The sequence below is a fragment of the Monodon monoceros genome, unplaced genomic scaffold, assembly GCF_005190385.1.
Source record: "Monodon monoceros isolate NGI ecotype Baffin Bay Population unplaced genomic scaffold, NGI_Narwhal_1 Super_Scaffold_20, whole genome shotgun sequence".
Lineage (NCBI taxonomy): Eukaryota > Metazoa > Chordata > Mammalia > Artiodactyla > Monodontidae > Monodon > Monodon monoceros.
In genome coordinates, this window is record NW_021703777.1 from 73,144,010 (window position 1) to 73,167,668 (window position 23,659).

At 36.2% G+C, this 23,659-nt stretch overlaps 1 protein-coding gene across 3 annotated transcripts in view; it reads left to right on the forward strand.

Moving 5' to 3' along the window:
- Positions 1–23,659, forward strand: part of PDS5A (PDS5 cohesin associated factor A) — a 128,487-nt gene that overhangs the window by 77,744 nt on the left and 27,084 nt on the right. For all 3 annotated transcript variants that reach the window (XM_029234868.1, XM_029234870.1, XM_029234869.1), the window contains 7 exons: positions 5,166–5,281; positions 11,341–11,446; positions 14,253–14,413; positions 17,535–17,658; positions 18,485–18,643; positions 21,100–21,168; positions 22,707–22,843. In XM_029234868.1, the coding sequence (XP_029090701.1) occupies positions 5,166–5,281; positions 11,341–11,446; positions 14,253–14,413; positions 17,535–17,658; positions 18,485–18,643; positions 21,100–21,168; positions 22,707–22,843 (872 nt within the window). The remainder of the gene's footprint in view (positions 1–5,165; positions 5,282–11,340; positions 11,447–14,252; positions 14,414–17,534; positions 17,659–18,484; positions 18,644–21,099; positions 21,169–22,706; positions 22,844–23,659) is intronic.

Here is a 23,659-nt window from a genome sequence, read left to right on the forward strand (position 1 = left end):
CTGATATTTTTTCCCCTTTTGTTTCAATTCCATTCCTAAAAAATTTTAGCAAAAGTACTTTGAGCAAGGAATATGAATAGACACATACCGTAGATTAATGCGAGTATACATGATGGTATAGGGAGAGGGTGAGCAATGGTATTGAAATACGTGCTGTATAGATTTGCTTTCTCTTTGGACTTCAGGTTTTGAGTTTCTGCACCTTGGTTCTAGTGGAGGACCACTTATTTGCCATAGCTTCAGCTCTGCTTGCTATTTTATCCTCTAGCATGTTCCTATGACCATGGTTCCCAAATTTTAAGATTTTCCAGGAATATTGTTAATTCAGCATTTGAGACAGTCCTAGGTTTGAATTTCAGCATTTACTACCAATTTGACCTTTAATAAGTTACTCAGCATTTCTGAGCCTCATATTCTTCACCTATAAATATTATCAACCTCATTGGATTGTTAAACGAATAAGATAAAATTAAAATTTATGTACGGCCTACTAGAGGGCCCCTTGCACTGCCCTATAGGATGTAAATAGATAGTAATTCTTATGATGTTACATACACATGACAAACACTAAGAATTATTAAAATAGGTCTAGAGTGGGGTCCTGAATCTCCATCTTTTAGCAAAGTCTCAAAGTGACTCTGATGAGTAGTTCACAGACTATACTTTAAAGAAAAACCTTCCTTGTGGTATTATTTGGATATGCATTGTGTCTTCAGAAGTCCAAAGTATATTTTGTCCTTTGGTCAAGCCTACACCATTATAATTCATTACATAATTTAGTAAATTGTATTATACATGCTCTCTCACCGAAGTTGCTGTTTAGGTGACAGAGGCAGGGAAATATTTCAATAGAGAATATAGTGTGTTAAATATTCTGATAGAATCATGCGCTTCGTCCCAGGCAGGGGTGGAAATGGGAATAGCTTGTTCTAGAATAAGTCATTCCTGAGTTGAATCTTAAAGGATGAGTAGGAATTAGACCAGTATATGAAGAATGACTGCTTTATTTCTAGTTTGGGTGACTGGATATCAGAGGAGATACTTTAGGGATAGGAGAAGATAATGATGTATATGTAGCCTCCAGCAGTTATATTTAGAAATCTGAGATTCAGGCCTTGTTGGTATGTATTAGCATAGTTATATCTCCTGGAGGAGGTTGAGAAGAAAAAAACAAAAGGAGAGAGAGATGCTAACTTACGCTATTTAGTAACAGTCATAGAATGCTTCCTGTTTTCTTTTAATATAATTTTTGTTTGTCTTTTTGGCCGCGTTGGGTCTTCGTTGAGGTGAGCAGGGGCTGCTCTTCGTTGCAGTGCGTGGGCTTCTCATTGCGGTGGCTTCTCTTGTTGTGGAGCACGGGCTCTAGGTGTGTAGGCTTCAGTAGTTGGAGCACGCGGGCTCAGTAGTCGTGACACACGGGCCCTAGAGTGTGCAGGCTTCAGTAGTTGCGGCACGTGGGCTTGGTAATTGTGGCTCACGGGCTTAGTTGCTTCGTGGCATGTGGGATCTTCCTGGACCAGGGATCGAACCAGTGTCCCCTGTATTGGCAGGTGGATTCTTAACCGCTGTGCCACCAAATCATGCCTATGTAATGAAGCCTCCATAAAACCCCAAAAGGACACAGTTCAGAGAGCTTCTGGTTTAGTGAACATGTAGAGATTTGCAGAGAGTAGCAAGCTCATAGAGGGCATGGAAGCTCTGAGTCCTTTCCTTGTCCTATGCATTTCTTCCATCTGGCTGTTCCTGAGTTATATACTTTTATAATAAACCAGTGATCTAGCAGTAGTAAGAAAATGTTTCTCTGAGTTCTGTGAGCCAGTCTAGCAAATTAATTGAGCCCAAGGAAGGGATGGGGGTTGTGGGAACCTCTGATTTATAGTCATTTGGTTAGAGGTACAGGTAAACCTGGGCTTGCTACTGGCATCTGAAGTGGGAGAGTTGGGCGGGTGGGGGGTAGAGATTGAATTTTAGTATGCCCTGCTTGTGTGCAGAGAATTGCTTGTTGGTGGCGGGGGGGACACCCCCCCCCCCGCCCCTGTTCACCATGTTGGAATTGGGCCCAGGAATCCAAAAGAATAGGTCACTAACATGAAAGTTAAAGCTTTGGAAATTATTTCTTGTGAGAGATGTGTTTTATCTAGTTTACTGATTCCAGCTACAGAAAAATATTGATAATACAAATCCTTTCAGGAATCTTTTTTTTTTTTAACGCAGAAGCCTTTGTTTTTTAATTTATTTGGCTGCACTGCTGGCACATGGGATCTTTGTTGCTGCATGCGGTATCTTCATTGCAGCATGTGGGATCTTTTTTTTATTTTAGTTGTGACATGCGGGATCGCTTAGTTGTGGCATATGGGATCTGGCCAGGGATCGAACCCGGGCTCCCTGCATTGGGAGCACGGAGTCTTAACCACTGGACCACCAGGGAGGTCCGTCAGGAATCATTTTTTATTAGCTAGGAAAGCAGTAAATTATACAAGAGGAAATACCATATATGTGAAAGAATACTTTCTTTTTTAACTTTTTTAATTTTTAAAATTTTTTTAAAAAATTATTTATTTTTGGCTGTGTTGGGTATTCATTGCTGCATGCAGGCTTTCTCTAGTTGTGGCACACGGGGGCTACTCTTCGTTGCGGTGTGTGGGCTTCTCATTGCGGTGGCTTCTCTTTGTTGCGGAGCATGGGCTCTAGGCACGTGGGCTTCAGTAGTTGTGGCACGTGGGCTCAGTAGTTGTGGCACACAGGCTTAGTTGCTCTGCAGCATGTGGGATCTTCCCAGACCAGGGATTGAACCAGTGTCCCCAGCATTGACAGGTAGATTCTTAACCACTGCACCACCAGGGAAGTCCACTTTTTTTTTTTTTTTAAACAAATAGGTATTTCTTATTGTCAAAATGAGAAAGCAGATATGTATGAAAATGAAAGGAGATATATAGATGCAGCATTTTTTAAAGCTTTAAAAATTTTTTTGTAATAACAAATTAGTAAATCATAAACTGCTTGAGAATAGGGGCTATTTCCTTATTTCTTTGATATACCTTAAGAGTGCTTAAGTATTCTAAACAACTTATGTAATTGTAACTAGTAACTGTGTAACTAGTAAATATCAATCTGCAGTGATAGCATAGATTTGATCAGAAATTTCTGAAGCATTGTCAGGAATATAGAAAGAATTAATTTTCTTACTCTTTCTGCTGTCATTTCCTAAAAGGATTACATATGGTTACTTCTCAGAAGTAGTTCTCAACTACTTTTCAGTTGTAAAACATCTTTATCTGATGTTTCTGTTTGTGTATTGGAAGTATGTGTGAGTACCCCTTCTTTTTTCTGGAGTGTGTAAAGAAAACAAGGAAACTGTTTATTTGTTGCTGCTTACTTGCCACATACTAATTTGGCTTGTTGCTTATCCCCAGTATCACTTATGATTATGACATATATTATTTTAAAATAATTGTTATAAGAGACTACCTAAATATTACATACATAAAATATGGTTTGAAGGATTACTTAAATGTAAGATTGTTACATGGGAATACAAAAATGTCAGGTTTTTAAAACTGTGCCTTAATATTATTATTTACATGCATTGGTGTATTTTATATAGTGCTATTACTGTGCTTAAATGTGATTTATTCTTTTTCCTGTTAGCATTTCCTTTATTTTTCTTATGCTTATATATGTATTACTGTAACTCTTTCCTAATGCCTAGTTTTTACATTTTTTAGTACTGACTATATAGTTTGCCTAGCAATTTTCCAGTGGCATATTTGTTGTTAGACAATCACTTGACTTTATCTTATGTTAAAGCAACTAAATTTTATACGAAGTCGGGCAAAATCGCCTCTTTGGGAGACCTGCACAAAATAAGCCTGATTTCAAAAGATAGTAGAGGGGCTTCCCAGGTGGTGCAATGGTTGAGAGTCCGCCTGCCGATGCAGGGGACACAGGTTCGTGCCCTGGTCCGGGAAGATCCCACATGCCGCGGAGCGGCTGGGCCCGTGAGCCATGGCCGCTGAGACTGCACGTCCGGAGCCTGTGCTCCGCAACGGGAGAGGCCACAATAGTGAGAGGCCCGCGTACGGCAAAAAAAAAAAAGATAGAGTATTTAAGTTGATTTTACATGTGTATCTGTGGTTTAGAGCAAAGTATATAAGGCCTAAGCACTCCCTAAAATATTTTTATTTTCTCAAATGCTGAAATTTTGCTTGATTAATTACAGCTTGCAAAATAAATCAAGCATCTCCTAGTGACTAATAAATTTTCTTCAGAATCTCAGTCCTTTGGATTTACACTCTAATAACAAATATGGGTGGTATCTAATTTAATGTGACCTTTATAGTTAATTTGTGTCAAGATGTTACTGAAACTACAATAGAAATTTTTTTCCTTTCTCCTTTATCCCCTTGGACAAATACCCTTAAAAATTTTTTTTACAAAAAATTAATAGAGTGACTATCATTTGTTATTGCTTTATAGTTCAGAAAGCACTTATAATATGCTTTATCTTGTCAGCTAACATTTTACACCTATTCATCAGAGATAGTCAATTAAAAGCCTTGTCATTAAAGTAAATTTCTTACCCCCAGTGCCCAGCACATTGTAAATTTAACCTTGTCTTTGGAGAACTCAGTCTTTACAAACATTAAGTCCTTATATTCTTTAGAAAGTTCCAGCAGTAATATCTTTTCTTTGATGTAATGCCACCATCTTTGAACTCAACTATGTTCTTCCAGAGCTGAAAAACTTTATACACTTACAAGTCTTCCCCTCTTTAAAAAAAAAAAAGCAAATTGTTGACTGAAATAAAAGTATTTTTTCAAACTATGAAATAAACCAATGAAACCCGTGACAGTATAAATTGTTTTAATTTTTTCAAAAGTAGAGCATTAAAAAGATTGTTTACAAGGTATTAATTTTATGGGAGAAATATGAGACAAAGGGCATAAATCATACCTTGTCACCCCCTTTCTTTTCTCTACAATCCAGGTTTTCTAGTGATTGCCTAATGAGTATATCATTTTAGTCAGGCTGTAAAGCAGGAAAAGGGCTTTTTTACACCTGATGGTTTTGAATCTTTAAATGCTTTTGTTGCCTGTGATCATTTTTATTTTGAAAAACATGAAAGAGGATGATACTTACTGTAAAAATTCTTTTCCTTTCTATAGAGAGAAATAGCCCGGAAACTTGCAAATCCTAAGCAGCCAACAAATCCTTTTCTAGAAATGGTCAAATTTCTGTTGGAAAGAATTGCACCTGTGCACATTGATTCAGAAGCCATCAGGTAAGCTAGGAAATATATTCACTGATAAATAGAATATAATCTGAAGCTACAGTGTTGTAAGTTTAAATTCTGGGTCCCCAAGGAGACCTAAAAAGGTTTCCTGTACACCTTTTTAAAGGCAGAAGCATATATCATTGAAGTTGAAAGAAGGACCAAAGTTCATTTTTTGATCTTTGGTTTGCTTCACTATTGATTTTTTTAAGAGTTCTTGTGTTTATTTTTAGCTTGTATGTGCTCATTAAAGAAAACCTGGAACATGAGAAGGAAGAAAATTTTAAATCTATAGGCTATCATCAGCCTTTGAGTTTTCTTAACAGTTTTCATGGCCACATAGTGTTCTTTAGTGTGTATTATATTACTGTTCACTTGAGATATGTGAAAAACAGAATAATAGTTTGAAGGTAGCAAAAGATTGCCATTAGACTAGTCTGCTTTCTAAACACATGTGTATTACTTACCAGTTTTTTGGCCCTACTTTATCTGAGTTTTTAGTTTATTTTTAACTTTAATATGGGTATAACATCTTGTTATATGAATGTGAAAATTAGTGATAATATGCAAAAAGTAAGCAGACTAGCATAATAAACATTGACAGCTATTGTTTTTAATTAACTGTTCCCATAATTTCATGCATTTCACTTGTTTCTAATGATTTTCTGTTGTAAACTTCTGAGAATGCTTTTCTCTTGCACTAACCATTTTTCCAGTAGATTATCTACATATCTTTTTATGTTGGGTAACTAAATAGCATTTATTGATTCTCTTTTCTTTGGATTAGGAGACCTGGTTCTAACTGTTAGTTATTTTATCTTATGTGAATCACTGCTTTGGTTGTATTGAAATTCCAATTGTATTAGTTTGCTGGGGCTGCCATAACAAAAGACCACAGACTGTGTGACTTAAACAACAGAAATTTATTTTCTCATATTCTGGAGGCTAGCAGTCCAAGATTCAAGGTATCAGCGAGTTTGATTTCTTCTGAAGCCTCACTCCATGGGATGCAGAGATAACTCTTTGCTTTCCTCACATGTCTGTCTCCTAACTTCCTCTTCACATAAGGACACCAATCATTTGGGATTATGCCCCACCCATTTGACCTCAGTTACCTTAATTATCTCTTTAAAGGCTCTATTTCCAAGTACAGTCACATCCTGAGGTGTACTGGAGGTTAGGACTTAAACACAATGAATTTGGGGGTACACAATTAAGCTCGTAATGGTGATGTTTGTAGGGGTTTTTTTGTGGAGTTTTCTTGTTTTTTTTTAGCTAAGATCTCCTTATCTTTTTATTTCCTTATTTGCAAGTAAGAAAGCTAAGGTTCTGAGAGAGACCAGGTGGTTTTTTTACAGCTGGGTAATAGCAAAAACCATAACTTAAACTGAGATTTATTATTTTCAGTGTCAGTGTCCTTTGCTCTATACCGTTTGGTTTTAATGGGGTAAATCAAGGAAATGGTAGGCACTCTTTCCTTTGCATATTGATTTTGAAAGAGACATATAATTGGCATCAGGAAGCCTTTGGTATTTGTCTCCATGAGGCCTCACAGAGTTTCATTACTTTACTAAATTATAATAAGCTAGTGTTTGATCTCCAGTCTTAAAACACCAAAAACTCAGTTTTTTCAGTAGTGTCATGATTTTTTGGGCTCAGAAAAACCAACTAACTTATGGTTAGGATGTCTAAGAGACTAATTTTATGCAAAATTCCAATTTATTAATTTTACTGAGAAATATATGTCATATAAGATTCCTTCCATGTAACCAAATTTTCATGGAACATAAATTGCAAACAGAGGGTTTATTTATTCATTAAACATACCTTCAGAGGAGTGATTTTTAAAGTACATCGGGCAATTGGGGAAGGAGAGTTACCTAACCTGAATTGTGTGAAATGTATTTGTTATTAGAAAAGGCTCCTGAAATAGATGGCACATAATATGGGTAGTGAATGATCAGTAGGAATTATAGAGATCAGCCAGGTGAAGATTGCAGGAGAAGAGCAGACCAGGCCACTAGCCCTGTGTCATTGAGCAGGTTATTTAAATTACTCATCTTTAAGATAAGAACAATAATAATTACTAAGTGAAGTTTTTGAGAGGCTTAAATAACATATACGTATGTAGAACACTTAGCATAATGCCTCACACATAGTTAAGTGCTAAATGAATGTTAATAGCTATTCTAGGAAGAGAAATAGCAGACACAAAAGAACAAAGGCAAAAGGAATCAAGAATTATTTAGAAAATTGCATATACTTCAGCCATAATGAAGGATTTGGGAAGGAAGCATTGAGAATAGTAGAAAATCATTCTAAGTATAACTTTTTAAAATATATTTATTTATTTTAGTATATTTCCCCCAGACTTATGTACATACAGATACACATATGCATGCTACAGTTAGTTACTGGTCTGTAGATAGTGGTTGAAAATGAAGTAGTGATTGTAATAATGATTGAAACCTGGGGAGAGGGTAAAATTTAGAAAGAGAAAGGTTGAGGACTGAATCCTGAGGAATATTAACAATTAAAAGGCTGGCAGAAGAAAAGGAATTTATTAAATTAAAAGATGTTTTTTAAGAAGGCATGGTCAAAAGAGGTCAGGGGTCAGATACTGCCCAGAGTAAAATAGTAAATTCAACTATCCACTGAATTTAGAAAATAGAAAACCACTACAATGTCCGGAATAGTTTCTTTGGGTTAGCAAGGACAAATCCAGATTACCATGGATTGAGAAGGACATAGGATAGTCCTTCCACACCACATCATGGTACACAAAGAAAATTACAGTATTTGAGCAGAGAAAACTGCTCAAGTCTAGAGGTGACTGGCCTAGCTGAGTAGGAGCCCACTAGATACCACTTGGCCATCTTGAGGTCTGAGAAAATCAAAGGGATGTCACCCTTCTAAACTGCTATAGGAGATAAATTGGGATTTGGGGACAGCTAGTATAGACAGTTTAGCTATAAAAAGTAAAGGAGAAAAATGAGCTGATGGAAAGAGAGTAAGGTTGAAGAGGGTCTTTTCTTGTTTTTAATGAAGGGATTTTGAATATTTGCATACCTTTAAAAGGTGCTAAAAGGAAAGAAGAGAGGTTGAAGATGGGGTAAGGGGAATAGAACTAGGATAGAGCACCATCCCTAAAGAAATGGAACAGGAAGAAGAAAATCTTCCCCTATGGCATTAAAGGAGGTTAGAAAATAGGATATGGAAAATTACAGTTTTCACTCAAGGCCTCCATTGTTCTCCTTTATGTCAACAGTGAGGTAGTCTGCTCAGTGGAAGGATTTAAAAAATAGACCTGAGTTAGAATGGTAAAGATTTTTAACAGTTGTTACATAGGATAGGAGAGAAATGGACACATGGATAATTTCCCAAGCAGTTTTGAACATGCATTTGGATTGGTGATGATCTTTTGCTTCATCATACTCTGTGAAGTATATGGAGTGTATATTATTTATCTCATTTAGAAATGAAGAAGAATACTTTCACAAGAGGAAGGACTATAGTTCTGGCTTCAAGATTTGGGTCTGTCTCACCCAAATAGCTTTTTGACTCATAAGGGTGATCCCACCCACATTGTAATGAAAACAGAGATTATGCCTGTCTTGGTTTGCACTGTATTTCCAGGATAGACCCTAAGACTTCACACACAGTAGGTAGTCAATAAATAAATGCATGCACGGACTCTATTATGAGTAGTCAGATACATTTGTAAATTTTATCAAACACATTTGTAATCGTGTTAATAAATTCATGCGTTTTATGGGATTTCCTTCTAATAGAAAGCTTAATTCAGAATATTTTTCTCAAATTGGAAATAATTTTTTTTTAATGTATAATGTCAGAGGTAACCATTCTAAAACAAAATAACAGGGTGAGCAAGATTTTAGATGGGACATAAAGAGTACAAACAATGAGAGAAAAGTTAATTATTTTTTTCCTCTCTGCAAGGCATCATTAAGAAAAAGAAAAGTCAAGCCACAGATGGGAAGATAAGACAAACAAACCAATTTTAAAATGGCCAAAAAAATTGAACAGATACTTTATCAAATAAAACATACAAATAGTAAATAAGCACAAGAAAAGACAATCAACATTATTACTCATTGGGGAAACGCAAATTCAAATTAGAGTGAGAAGTACCACTACACACCCACTAGAATGGCTAAAATTAAAGATACTGTCTATACAAAGTATTGGTGAGTATGTAGACTTACCTAACCATGTGTTGGTGATATTTAAAGCAGTTTGTTGTACATTAAATGTACATACGTTACCTTACGACTCAGGAATCCCAATGGGGCAGACATTTGCCTATAAGAAAAGAAAACATCATAAAAGAAAACATACTTCCCATAAAGACCTATGCTTAACTGCTTTTAGCAGCTTTACTTATGTCTTTAATAGAAATACCCAGAAGTCCATCAGTTGGTAATTGGATAAACATAACTGTGGAATATCCATACAACGAAATACTTCTCAGCAACAAAGAGGAACGAACCACTGATTTCTATGCAACAACATGGAGGAGTCTCAAAAGCATTATGTCACATAAAAGTTTTCAGACACAAAATATGTAAAACTTTAGAAAAGGTAAAATTATATTGACAGAAAGCAGATCAGTTATCATTGCCAGGGTAGGAAAAGGGAATTGACCACAGAAGAGGCATAAGGCAGGTTTTTGTGGAGATGGCAATGTTTTATGTATGTATCTCCACAATGATTCACCACTTTACACCCACTAGATGGCTGTGATCAAAAAGATGAGTTGGTGAGGATGTAGAAAAATTGGAACCCTCATGTATTGCTAGTGGGAATGTAAAGTGGTGGAGCTGCTTGTGAAAACAGTTTGACAGTTCCTCCAATACTTAAGCGTAGAGTTACCATATGACCTTGCAATTCCACTCCTAAATATATGCCCATACAAAATCTGTATATAAATGTTTATAGTAATGTTATTCATAATAGCCAAAAAATAGAATGTCCCAAATGGACCATCAACTGATGAATGGATAAATAAAATATCTTATGTGCAGACATTGGAACATTATCCAGAATTAAAATGAAGTACTGATACATACTACAACAAGGATGAACCTGAAGAGCAGTATGCTAAATGAAAGGAGTCACTCACAGAGACCACATATTACATGGGTCCATTTATATGAAATATTTAGAATAGGCAAATGTGTATAGCAACAGAAAGTAGATTAGTAGATGCCTGGGGCTGAAGGAGGTGGAGGTGAATAAGGAGTGACTCCTAATGCGGAAGAGGTTTGTGTTGGGGTAGGGTGAAAGCTAAATTTGTTGAATATTTGCCTGTACTAGGCCATTTGCTGTAATAATTTAATATCCTCAAAGTTTAATATCCTTCTTCAGTTTACTGATGAAGAATTGAAGTTTCAAAAACAAAGGTCATGTTTTGTTTTTACTTAAAATAGTATCATGTTGACCAGGCAATATTCCATTTTGTGGTGGTTAGGTATATTTGAAAACTAATTCAATAATGTTGGACAATTAAATAGTTTTTAATTGATCAATGTTTATGGATATATTTAGCACGATGCTTCTCATGAATTGTTATAAATTTCTTTGTTATAAATCTCTAGGAATGGAATTACCGATTCAGTGTTAATTATAAGTGATTAATGCCTTTGTCCATGTGAGTGTTTGCTATGTTTTTTTGCTTTGAGTGCATTGTCATTTGTCCATTTAGCAACTGCCATCTTTACTGTTTTTCTTAAAATTGCACATGATCTCTATATATGGGTATGAATATTACATTGCTTATACTTATATATTTCCAGTACATGTGTCGTTTAATTTTAGTTTTGTTGTTTTTCAGTAGAATTACTCTTATTATACATGGGTGGGGCAGATAAACTAAAAATAAGCTCTGTTGTTATGTAGAGAGCAAAATTTAAAGTCACAAAATAACTTTTTCTTCCAGAAGATATTTGAATTTGTTGTTTAGGTTCTGTGTATGTCTGCTACAGTGTAATTAGGGTATAGTTACTAATATAGTAGTGTTACTAATTTAGATTTTCTTACTTTAATAGTGCACTGGTAAAACTAATGAATAAATCAATAGAGGGGACAGCAGATGATGAAGAGGAGGGTGTAAGTCCAGATACAGCTATTCGTTCAGGACTTGAACTTCTTAAGGTATTTTTGAAACAGTTTGTCTTTTCTGCAGTCATAATTTGAATCCCCTTAAGGATATGCAAGAGTCAGGCTTTATTTCATTGGAAACTATTCAAAAGATTAAAATTTGTAATAGAAATCATATTTTATAAAAATAACACGTTTTCTACATTATAATAATATAATTATTTTACATTATAAAATAATAATTTTATGGGTTTTGCTGTTCCGTACATCATTTGCGTGCCTGCTATGCTTGTAACAGTATGTGCTAAATAATCTAGTCTTATCTTTCAAATAACCTGCATCTGGGGTAATAGGACTGTTCACAGGAAATTACTATAAGACATCATCTATCTGATTGGGATTTTTTTAAACAATTGGTAAACATAATAGATGCCAAAGAATTAAGAGAATTGAACAATTAGTAAGAGACATGATTTAATCTAGGGGGAGCACAGCATCATCAAAGAGAATAATTCTTGGCATGTTTTAGGGATTGTTGTGAGTGTAGTCTGACTAGATAAAAGTATTGCTTTGGGGAGTAATGGAAGACAAGGTTGGTTCTAGATTGTGGAGTGCCATTGGGGCAGAAAGGTACCATCAAGGGCATTTAACACTCCTTTTTAAAAATGATACAGCACTTGATAGAGCTTTTGTTAGATGGAGTAAAGAGAAGAAATTAAAGGCTAAGAGATATGGGCTTCCCTGGTGGCACAGTGGTTAAGAACACACTTGCCAATGCAGAGGACATGGGTTTGAGCCCTGGTCCGGGAAGATACCACATGCCGTGGAGCAACTAAGCCCATGTGCCACAACTACTGAGCCTGCACTCTAGAGCCCGCGAGCCACAACTATTGAGCCTGTGCGCCACAACTACTGAGCCTGCGGTCTAGAGCCCAAGAGCCACAACTACTGAAGCCTGCGCGCCTAGAGCCCGAGCTCCGCAACAAGAGAAGCCACTGCAGTGAGAAGCCTGTGCACCGCAACGAGGAATAGCCCCCGCTCGCCACAACTAGAGAAAGCCCATGTGCAGCAACAAAGACCCAATGCAGCCAAAAATAAATTTATTAAAAATAATAATAAAAAAATAAATAAAGGCTAAGAGACATTTATATCATTACAACATATGAACTAAAGGAGAAGAAACAAACCAGTGCAATGGACATTAGACAGAAAAGAGAGTGATGGGTTTGTATTGCAATGGTCTTAAATATCTTTTTTTCTTTTTCTTTTTGGCCGTGCTGAGCAGCTTGTGAGATTTTAGTTCCCTGACCAGGGATTGAACTTGGGCCCTCAGCAGTGAGAGCGTGGAGTCCTAACCACTGGACCGCCAGGGAATTCCCTTAAATATCATTTCATGGAAAGAACTGATGTGATTCTTCATGAGAAAGACTTTATATTTTTAGTAATGGAGTAATATGTTTAAATACTTTTTTTTTTTAAATTTTTTTGTTTGTTTGGGGGTTTTTTTGCAGTACGCGGGCCTCTCACTGTTGTGGCCTCTCCCGTTGTGGAGCACAGGCTCCAGACGCGCAGGCTCAGCGGCCATGGCTCACGGGCCCAGCCTCTCTGCAGCATGTGGAATCTTCCCGGACCGGGGCACGAACCCGTGTCCCCTGCATCCGCAGGCGGACTCTCAACCACCGCGCCACCAGGGAAGCCCTGTTTAAATACTTTTAAGAGTAAAGTCATCTTTAAGACAAATGTTTTTAATAGGTTGTTTGATTCAAATTTTCAAATTTAAATCTCCATTTTTCTATGAATAATTAAAACCTTATAACTAAATATTATCACCGTAAACCCTACCAAATGAGACACTTTCTCCACTTTATAACACATTAAAAAAATGCTGGGCTTCCCTGGTGGTGCAGTGGTTGGGAGTCTGCCTGCCAATGCAGGGGACACGGGTTCGAGCCCCGGTCCGGGAAGATCCCACATGCTGCAGAGTGGCTGAGCCCATGCGCCACAACTGCTGGGCCTGCGCTCTAGAGCCCGGGAGGCACAACTGCTGAAGCCTGTGCGCCTGGAGCCTGTGCTCTGCAGCAAGAGAGGCCACCGCAGTGAGAAGTCCGTGCACCTCAGTGAGAAGTCTGTGCACCGCAGTGAAGAGTGGCCCCCGCTCGCTGCAGCTGGGGAAAGCCTGCATACAGCAATGAGGACCCAATGCAGCCAAAAAAAAGAAAAAACAATGCTTATTTAATAAGTTAATGAGGGTTTACATACTCCATTCCCCCCACCTCCTTATTTTTCTACTTTTGGCCCTTACTGCCTGTATTATGCTAACTAAATTGTTTCTACTTCGTGGAAGGTAAACTTTGTAGATACGTATCTAACTTGCTGTAAATTCCTTAAGGATAGCCTGGAACTTACGTCTCAATAAAGGGAATAATTATTTATATGTTTGTAATCGTGATTAAGAGTTCCCAATAATGGCTTCTTTGTTTTTAGTTATGATGAGTGAACTTTTTGTGATGGATTTCATTTAAAATATTTCCTTATAGAGTATCTTTTTGCCAGTGAAATAAAGCTCAGTGTTAGCATTTTGTTCGCATCACAGTATCACTCCACGAAAAGGAGCCACATTTTCCACATTCCCAGTATCAGAATAGACTAAGAGGTGAAGAAGAAAATATAGCAAGGGCTGTATATCAGGAATCATTAGCCACAACTCAACTTCAAGGGAGACTGCAAGATATAATCTTAGTTGTATTGCTAGCATATGCAGCCCATAATTTAAAATTTTATTTGTAGTAGAAAATAGTTCTCTTCTTTTAATGGATTAAAACCATTGTCTGTACTTATAAAGTTATATCTATTCCTCTAGGTTCTGTCTTTCACACATCCTACCTCGTTCCACTCTGCAGAGACATATGAGTCCCTGTTACAGTGCCTCAGAATGGAAGATGACAAGGTAGCAGAAGCTGCTATACAAATTTTTAGAAATACAGGCCACAAAATAGAAACAGACCTACCCCAGATACGATCGTGAGTATGTTTTTTCTCATGGTAAACACAAAAGTTTTCCAAGTTTGGGAGTCATAGGATCATTGTTTCCCTTTTCCTTAGGAAGATAGGAGAGAGGAAAGACAACTTTTATTTAGAAGCTACTTTACTGTATCCTTTGTTTTCATCTTTTCTCGGCCTCACACACCTCCTCTACCATTAGAATATGGGCAGAGGAACAACCTGAAACTTTGTTTAAACAACATGATTTCAAAATATTAATATTAACAATCAAAAGTTAGTATAGAATTTAGGATTAATATATCTTCCTAATTTATCTTTTTCTCTCCAACTCCAAATTCAATAACTACTACCTTCATATCCCACCCAAGAATTGGATAACCAAGTAGTGTGCTTAATAAAATGTTTATTCGTTGCTTAGTTGTTGGCCATGGTGCTTTTGTCTCTTCTTCTAGACTACCTCCCCTCTCCTCGTAAGAATGAAGTATGTTTTGGTATTTTTACTTAGGCATCTTAAAGAGCTTGCCTTAGGATCAAAATTGTGCTGATGTCTTTTGGAGGAAGAACACATTGCTGATAGCTATTATAATCGGATGTTATTATATATATGTAAATAGACTGGGGTAAATCCAAATTAAACCCGTTTTTCCTTACGAGGTAATAATAGGACAAGAGGACTCATGACTCCTAAAAGTTTTTATTGAATTTGTAAGCTAATAGTTTAATTTGAGAAATAACTCAACATTTATTGTACATTCTCTTCATTGTCGGCACTGTACTGGCTAATATAAAAGATTACCACTGTCAGTCCCTGCTCTTAAGGAGTTTTTAGTCTAGAAATGATAATTTTATCTTCGTACATTATAGAAAAAGATCATTGACACAAGATAAAGTTAATTTGTGAGTTTTTCAAGGTGGGAAAACCTATACTTTTTTAAGGTAAAGGATTTATTCTTAAAGGAATTCTATCCCAGAGGAAGCAGTGGAAGAGTTAACTTTGGACACAAGGACTAAAACCTCTTGTTCTTAAGACTAATGGGGAAGGAAGGAGAGAATCACTGAAAAAGCAGAGAAGGACAGCACTGCGGACCTCAGTAACAACACTGGTGGCATCACTGGATTGTAGCACACTAGAAAAACAAGGAGAAAGGTTAAACTTGACCTATGCATCATCCATTCATTAGGCTAAGAAGAATTAATAATATATTTAACAACAATTTGATCGACACTGTATCTTCTTTTGTTACTAACTGGTGTTATTTACAAGAACTGTTCCCCTGATAAATGAGTTTCAAAGAAAGACTTAAACAGTGCTAGTCAAGGAAGCTATTTTGGCATGAAAATCCTTCTCATTATTCTAAACTGCAGGGAGGGAAATGTGTCATATTCATAAATATCAAATTCGACTTAGACTGACCAGCATATGTTCCCGGTTTTTTTTTGAGGTGCATTGCTCTTAATGTCTAGCCTCCCATTATTATAAGAGGACCCTTTGTCACCATTGCATTTGATATCATTGACCTTTATGAAGTAGTCTTATTGCATTAAATATATGACAAGTATCTTTCCTTAAATATTTGTTTTGCTTTACAGATTTTCTTCTGATTTAAAAAACTACTTATAAGATCATTGTAAAAAGCTGAAACTTTAGAAAATATAAAGGAAAAGAAAGAGTCCGTGTTAACATTTTGATATTTTTTTATGAATGTTTTATCTATTTGATGTGTATGCCAATTTTAATGCATTGACTGTAATATGTATTTCCATATTCTATAGAAAGATTGTTGTAAATCTTCAGTGTCAGTGTGGTGGTTAAGTGCATGGATTTGGAACAGAAATGTTTATCTTTTTAAAAAAATTTCCATTTTATTTTATTTTTTAAATTTTGGCTGCGTCGGGTCTTAGTTGTGGCACATGAGCTTTGCTCTAGTTGTGGCACGCGGGCTCCAGAGCGCATGGGCTCTGTAGTTGGCAGCGCACAGGCTCCGTAGTTGCCCCGCTGCACGTGGGATCTTAGTTCCCTGACCAGAAATGTTTATCTTTAAATCTCAATTCCACCATTTCCTATCTCTGTCACCTTAAGAAGCTTACATAAATAATATGTTTGTGCTTTAGTTTTCTCATCTGTTTAATGATCATAATAATAGTCTTTGGGTGATTGTGAGGATTCATTTAAGTAATCCATGTTTTGTTTTGTTTTGTTTTAAAAACACCACTTAGAAGGGTGCTTAGCACAAGTACTCAATAATTGTTAGAAGTTTTTGTTACTTCTCTACCTATGTATTGTCTATATCCTTGCATACTCTCTTTCACTGGTATGTTCATTTCTGTTTTTTAATGTAACTTGGCCTTTTGCTACTTTATTTCCCCCCATGGTTGCTTTAAAATAACTGAACAGGGGACTTTCCTGGTGGTCCAGTGGTTAAGAATCTGCCTTCCAATGCAGGGGACACGGGTTTGATCCCTGGTCAGGGAACTAAGATCCCACATGCCCTGGGGCAACTAAGCCCATGAGCCGCAACTGCTGAGCCCCCTGCACCACAACTAGAGAGCCCACACACTCTGGAGCCCATGCACCACAACTAGAGAGCCCTCGCACTGCAACTGCGCCCATGCATTCTGGAGCCCATGTGCCACAACTAGAGAGAAGCCACAACAAATGATCCTGCATGCTGCAACTAAGACCCAACACAGCCATAAATAAATAAATATTTAAAAAAACAAAAACAGAAAAACACTTGATTCTTAAAAAAAATTTTTTAAATATAACTGAAAGGAATTGTGAAAGGGAAGTGGAAAATTTAGGAATATTTTCTCAGAAAATAAATGTAAAAATATATCATGGGGCAATTTCAGATTATAAATTAAGGGTGGCTTGTTTATTTCTCCATATTCATGAGGTGGCTTTAAAATGAAAATTGTCTTCTATAGTAGCCCTTTTTTTTGAGGCATTGTATTTCTGGGATTATACTTGGGGACAGGGAAGGAGTTTTAGATCTTTTTATAGATCAGGTAATTTAGAAGAGAGGCTTTCTACCAGCATACATCCAGATAGTTACTGCAGATGAAGTAGGAGACAACCAGAAGAACTACTTGTGGTTTATGGGCTTTTTTTTTTTTAACTGATTATTATTTTTTGCAGGACCTTAATTCCCATCTTACATCAGAAAGCAAAGAGAGGTACTCCCCACCAAGCAAAACAGGCCGTTCACTGTATACATGCCATATTCACAAATAAAGAAGTACAGCTTGCACAGATTTTTGAGGTATATATAATTACATAGGATGTGTTGTTGATTTTTATTTTCATGCTCTGTTGTTTGATGAAGATAGAAAGTTGGTTTTTTAGCTATTTAGTCCCACTCTAGAATATAAATTCCATGGGAGCAGGGACTCTTTGTTTTATTCAGCACTTTAGATATTCCCAGCCTTTAGATCAGACTATATAACCAAATAACTGCATATTGAAAGATGTTTGGTGTGTTTTGTGTTACAACATTTTACTTAATTTTAGCTTTATTGGCTCAGTGGTCCATTTAGTTTAAGAAACTATCAGTAGATGACTTTGAACCACCCAGTTTAAAATTCTGGACAATCCTACTTGAAAATTAGTTCTGTTTGCCTTTCCTTATGTATGATCCTTTGCCTGATTCCACTACTGGAAAAGTATTCCTATTATCATAAATTGGATACAATATGAACAGAACCCATGAACTCTTATTTTTTATGATCCATGGTCATTTAAAATGTTCCCACAGGTTAAGAAATTCAACAACATAACAAAACTATTGTACATGACTTGAAAATAATGCTGATTTGACCATGCAGGAATTTTCTTGCTTTTACTTCTACCTTATATGTGGGCTTTACTTTTTTCTTTTATCTTTGTTTACCTTTGAATCTTATTAAATTTCGGTAGGTGAAATAAGAATCAAGTGTCTAATATGATTGAAGTTACTTTTGATCATCTCATTAGAACAGATTTTTTGGGGCATGATAAATTCAGGAGGACTCAGGAACATTTACTGTTTCTGTACAATGTCTAGATATTTATAAAACAAACTAGTAATTTTGACTGTTTTATTTTTATAGCCACTCAGTAGGAGTCTCAATGCTGATGTACCAGAACAACTTATAACTCCATTAGTTTCATTGGGCCACATATCTATGTTAGCACCAGATCAATTTGCTTCCCCAATGAAATCTGTAGTAGCAAATTTTATTGTGAAAGATCTGCTAATGAATGACAGGGTAAGTTTCTCATTTAATTAAATTTAGAATCATAAGACTAAGACTGTTTACATCTTTATTTCTCACAGAAACAACACTTCTGCTTCTCTCTATGTATGATTCTCTTTTACTTTAAAATTATTATATATTTTACCTCCTTATTTACTTACTTAAATTTCCAAATGACATCCTGCTGTGTAGCTATTATTACTAGAACTTAACTTTTTTTTAAGAAAGAAAAAAATGAGAACATGAGATAGATGAATCATGAAGTAAAAAGTATAAGTCAAACACTATGAAGGACAATTAACTAGAGTACTAGAATTTTATCAAATATTGTTTAAAGTATAAGTGGAATTGTATTTGACTAGCTTTTTGAAATATAATTACATTGCACTTTTGGCACTAGATTATGTATTCTATTTTAGTTATTGAAGTGTGTGTGTGTGCGCATGCACACATGCGTGCACACATACTGATTAATTAGCTTTGGGTTGGAGCTTTGGGATGTATAGCTTGAAAAGGCTCCCCAAGTGATTACTGAAACACGTGTCTGATTAAGAATCACCACTTTACCAAACAGATCTAAATTAAAGAGTTATTGAATGAAGACACAAATCAGTCTACCTGCTAGATCATTGTGGATGACTTTCAGTGCAGTACTAACTTATCCAATTTATCTAGTCTTTCTAAATGGTCCAGTAGCCTTTGAACACTCAGTATTGGAACTTAAAAAAAAAATACTTGCCAGCGCACTCCTTACTCTTTTCCCTCCCTCCATTTGGATGTGATAGGGATGCAAGAGCATGGCCAAAGCCTCATTTCCTACTCCATACATCTGTTCTTTGCACTACTGATAGATTTGGCTGGCAACAGATGTGAAATTTGACACTTCTTAGATGATGACTTGATTGTTGATAAATTCTATTTTAATATAGTTCTCTTTTTTTGTGTGTAGTAAAATATAAATAATATAAACTTTGCCATTTTATCCCTTTTTAAGTGTACAGTTCTCTTACATTATATACACCCACATTCTTGTTGTTGGGTGTTTTTTGTTTAAAAAACAAACAGAAGTTTAATAACGTGTACCTCCTGTATACACAGAGGATAACCCAGGAAAGCCAAGCAACTCTCAACAATGGCCCAAGCCACCACCTAAAATATACACCCACATTGTTGTGTAACCATTGCCACTATTTCCAGAACTTTATCATCTCAGAGAGAAACTCTGTATCTATTAACCAGTCACTCCCCATTGCCTTCTCTCCCCCCAGACTCTGGTAACCTCTATTCTATTTTCCTGCTTTATGAATTTGCCTATTCTAGATACCTCTTATCATACAATATTTATCCTTTTGTGTCTGGCTTATTTCTCTTAGCATAACGGTTTCAAGATTCAGCTATGTTGTAGTATGTATCAGAACTTCATTTTATGCCAGAATAGTATTCCATTGTATGTGTAACTTACATTTTGTTTATCTTCTATTGATGGACCCTTGGGTTTTTTCTACCTTTTGACTGTTGTGAATAATGCTGATATGAACATTTGAGTCCCCAAAGTCAAATCTTTGGGGTATATACCTAGGAGTGGAATTGTTGGGTCACATGGTCATTCTATGCTAAACTTTTTGAGGGACTGCCAAACATTTTTCCACAGTGGCTATACCATTTTACATTCCCAGCAGCCATGCTCAAGGCTTCCAGTTTCTTTACATCTTGGCCAACACTTATTCTTTCCTGGTTTTTTTTGATAATAGTCATCTAGTAGGTGCAAAGTAGTATCTTGTGGTTTTGATTTGTTTCCCTAATGACTAATGATGTTGAGATTTTTTTTCATGTGCTTAATGGTGGTTCTTTGGATATTGAGTCTTTTGCCCACTTTTAATTGAATTTGTTGCTGTTGAGTTGTAAAAATTCTTTATATATTCTGAATATAGACCTTTGTCAGGTATTTGCCAAATCCAGGATTATAAAGATTTTCCCCTGTACCTTCTTCTAGGAGTTTTTTAGTCTTAAGTAAAGATCTTTGATCCATTTTTTTGAGTTAATTTTTATATATGATATAAGGTAATAGTCCAGCTTCATTCCTTTGCTTGTTGCTGTATGTAGTTTTTCCAGCACCATTTGTTGAGGAGACTGTTCTTTTCCCAATAAATGGTCTCTTAGCACTTTTGTTAAAAATGAGTAGACCATATATGTGATATATGTGAGGTTTTCTGGGTTTCTGTTTCATTCCATTGGTCTATATGTCTATACTTATGTAGGTACCAGCCACATTGTCTTGATTCTCATAGATTTGTAGTTAAGTTTCAAAATCAGGAAGTTTGAGCCCTCTAACTTTGTTCTTCTTTTCAAGTCCCTACTTGGTGACTTTCTGTGGGTTTCCTAGAGCACTGCACTGTTCAGCATGAAAAACTTAATGAGCAAAATTTACAATTTTTTTCTAAAAGTTAAATTTATTCAATTGTCTATAGTCAACAGGTGAGAAGAATGGGAAATTATGGTCTCCAGATGAAGAGGTTTCCCCTGAAGTACTAGCAAAGGTAAATTTGTGTAGGTCTTAATAACTTTTATGTTGAGATAAAGAACATTTATAGATACCCTTTTTTTTTTAAACCTAACAGTTAATAAGCATTTTAAATGAGGTACTTTATTTTTAAATCAAAAGTTGTGGGCTTCCCTGGTGGTGCAGTGGTTGAGAGTCCGCCTGCCGATGCAGGGGACACGGGTTCGTGCCCCGGTCCGGGAAGATCCCACATGCTGCAGAGCGGCTGGGCCCGTGAGCCATGGCCGCTGAGCCTGTGCGTCCGGAGCCTGTGCTCCTCAACGGAAGAGGCCACAACAGTGAGAGGCCTGCGTACTGCAAAAAAAAAAAAAAAAAAAAGTATGTTTCTCAAATTGTGGTTGTCATTGACTTATTTACATATAGGTGTATGTCAGCATGTTCTTTAGACCTTCCTGCCTTGCTAAGATAATTTCAGTGAGGCTGTTTTACATAGAGATTGTAGAATATTGATGCTCAGAGCACCTCAGGCCTAGCCTCATTACCAATGTCTGTCTACAGGCATAAGAATATTAACTTGGCAAAAACAGATGGCTGTCATCATATTGAAAACTTCTGATAGATGTAAATTATCCCTCAGGAAAGCTAATTTTTAAAGTGGTAGTCTTGGGATTTAAAACAAGACTTCTTCATTATCATCTTACTTGATTGATAATCTATTTCACCTTGTAGCTTCACAGTCCTCATCTATTCCATCAGTTCCTTTTTCCAGGTTGTCAGTAAATATAGTAAATAATATCTACATCCTTTAGCTAGTTCTTGCATGTATTCCATAACAATCTTTTGAGTATAAGCCACCAAGCAATTATGGCTACAAATAATTATGAAATCTCCTAGTTTTTTAATCAAAATAGTTTTTCAGTACTACAAAAAATATTACAGTCTATCTAAATAGTTATTTTTAATCACTGTAATCAGTATAGTTCAGTTATTTTTAAACAATATATTTTTAAATGATTTGAAAAGCAGTTGTTCAGGTGTGAAAAGTCTGAATTCAAGGAGCCAGACCTTCGGCAAGTTATCACAGTAATGTGTCTAAGTTGCCTTATTTATTGGAAATAAGAATACCTCTCTCGGGGATTCCCTGGTGGCGCAGTGGTTGAGAGTCTGCCTGCCGATGCAGGGGACACGGGTTCGTGCCCCGGTCCGGGAAGATCCCACATGCCGCGGAGCAGCTAGGCCCATGAGCCATGGCCACTGAGCCTGCGCGTCTGAAGCCTGTGCTCCGCAACGGGAGAGGCCACAACAGTGAGAGGCCCGCGTACTGGAAAAAAAAAATACCTCTCTCATAGAGTTGTTTGGGAGATTAAATAAAGTAATATATGTGTAACTCTGGGGAAAGTACCTGGCATAGATTAAACAATAAGTATTCTCATTGTTATTATCCTATAGGCTTGTTTAATAAAACATGTCTTCCGGCAGCTAAGTAATCTCACTAATCTAATTAACATAAATTAATCTAACCTTTAAGTGGAATTTTAAGTTGCTTTCTTTTTTTAGCATGTTAATATTTTATAGGTACAGGCAATTAAACTTCTGGTAAGGTGGCTGTTGGGTATGAAAAACAACCAATCTAAATCTGCCAATTCAACTCTTCGGTTATTATCAGCGATGTTGGTTAGTGAGGGTGACCTGACAGAGCAAAAGAAGATCAGGTGAGATTTTTCTTCCTTTCCAGGTTTTTTTAGCTCAAGATGTTGGTAGAGCTTACATAGGAATTATTTACTTAATATTGACTGTTGTAATTACACTATGTGCTTTGTGTTTAAATTTTACATACTTATTTGGGGTTTATATCTGAATAATGATCATGTATTTTTCTTCATCCCTAAAGACACCTTTTTCCAGTAAATTTATTTTTCCAGTAAATTTTTAGTAATAATCACTACAGCATTGTTACAGTTAACTTCAACATTTGAATCAGTTAAACAAATATTTGTTGAATTACTACTCTTTGCAAAACACTACAAAAAGCATTGCAGCAATAACAGATAAAATTCCGTTCCTGCCTTTAAGGAACTTACCCCTAGTATAGTGATTGAACAAGTAGAGTGTCTTGATGCCACGAAGGGAATAAAAATTTCAGTGTAGGTTCAAAGAAGAAAGAGATGCAGCCTCCTAATGGTTTGCAGAAGACTATACAAGGTTCTGCAAATGCCAAAAAAAATTTTGTTTCATTTCTACACCTGTTCACTCTTCAAATCTGTGAGATCACCATTTCTTCTTTCTGTTCCTTTTAAGATGAAAATAAAAGCCAAATTTTTTTATTTACTAGGGTCCAGCTGAAATAACTGAAAAGTTCTACTTGTGATGGATTCTTACTTTAAAATTTTTGTTAGAGGATAGATTTAACTATGTATTTATGCTTTCAGTATTTATTGAGCACTATCATGCCAGGTACTACCAAGCCTTTTAAAGATACAATAATCTCTCCCTCTAAGGAATGTGCATTCTAGTGGAGGAGATAGGAA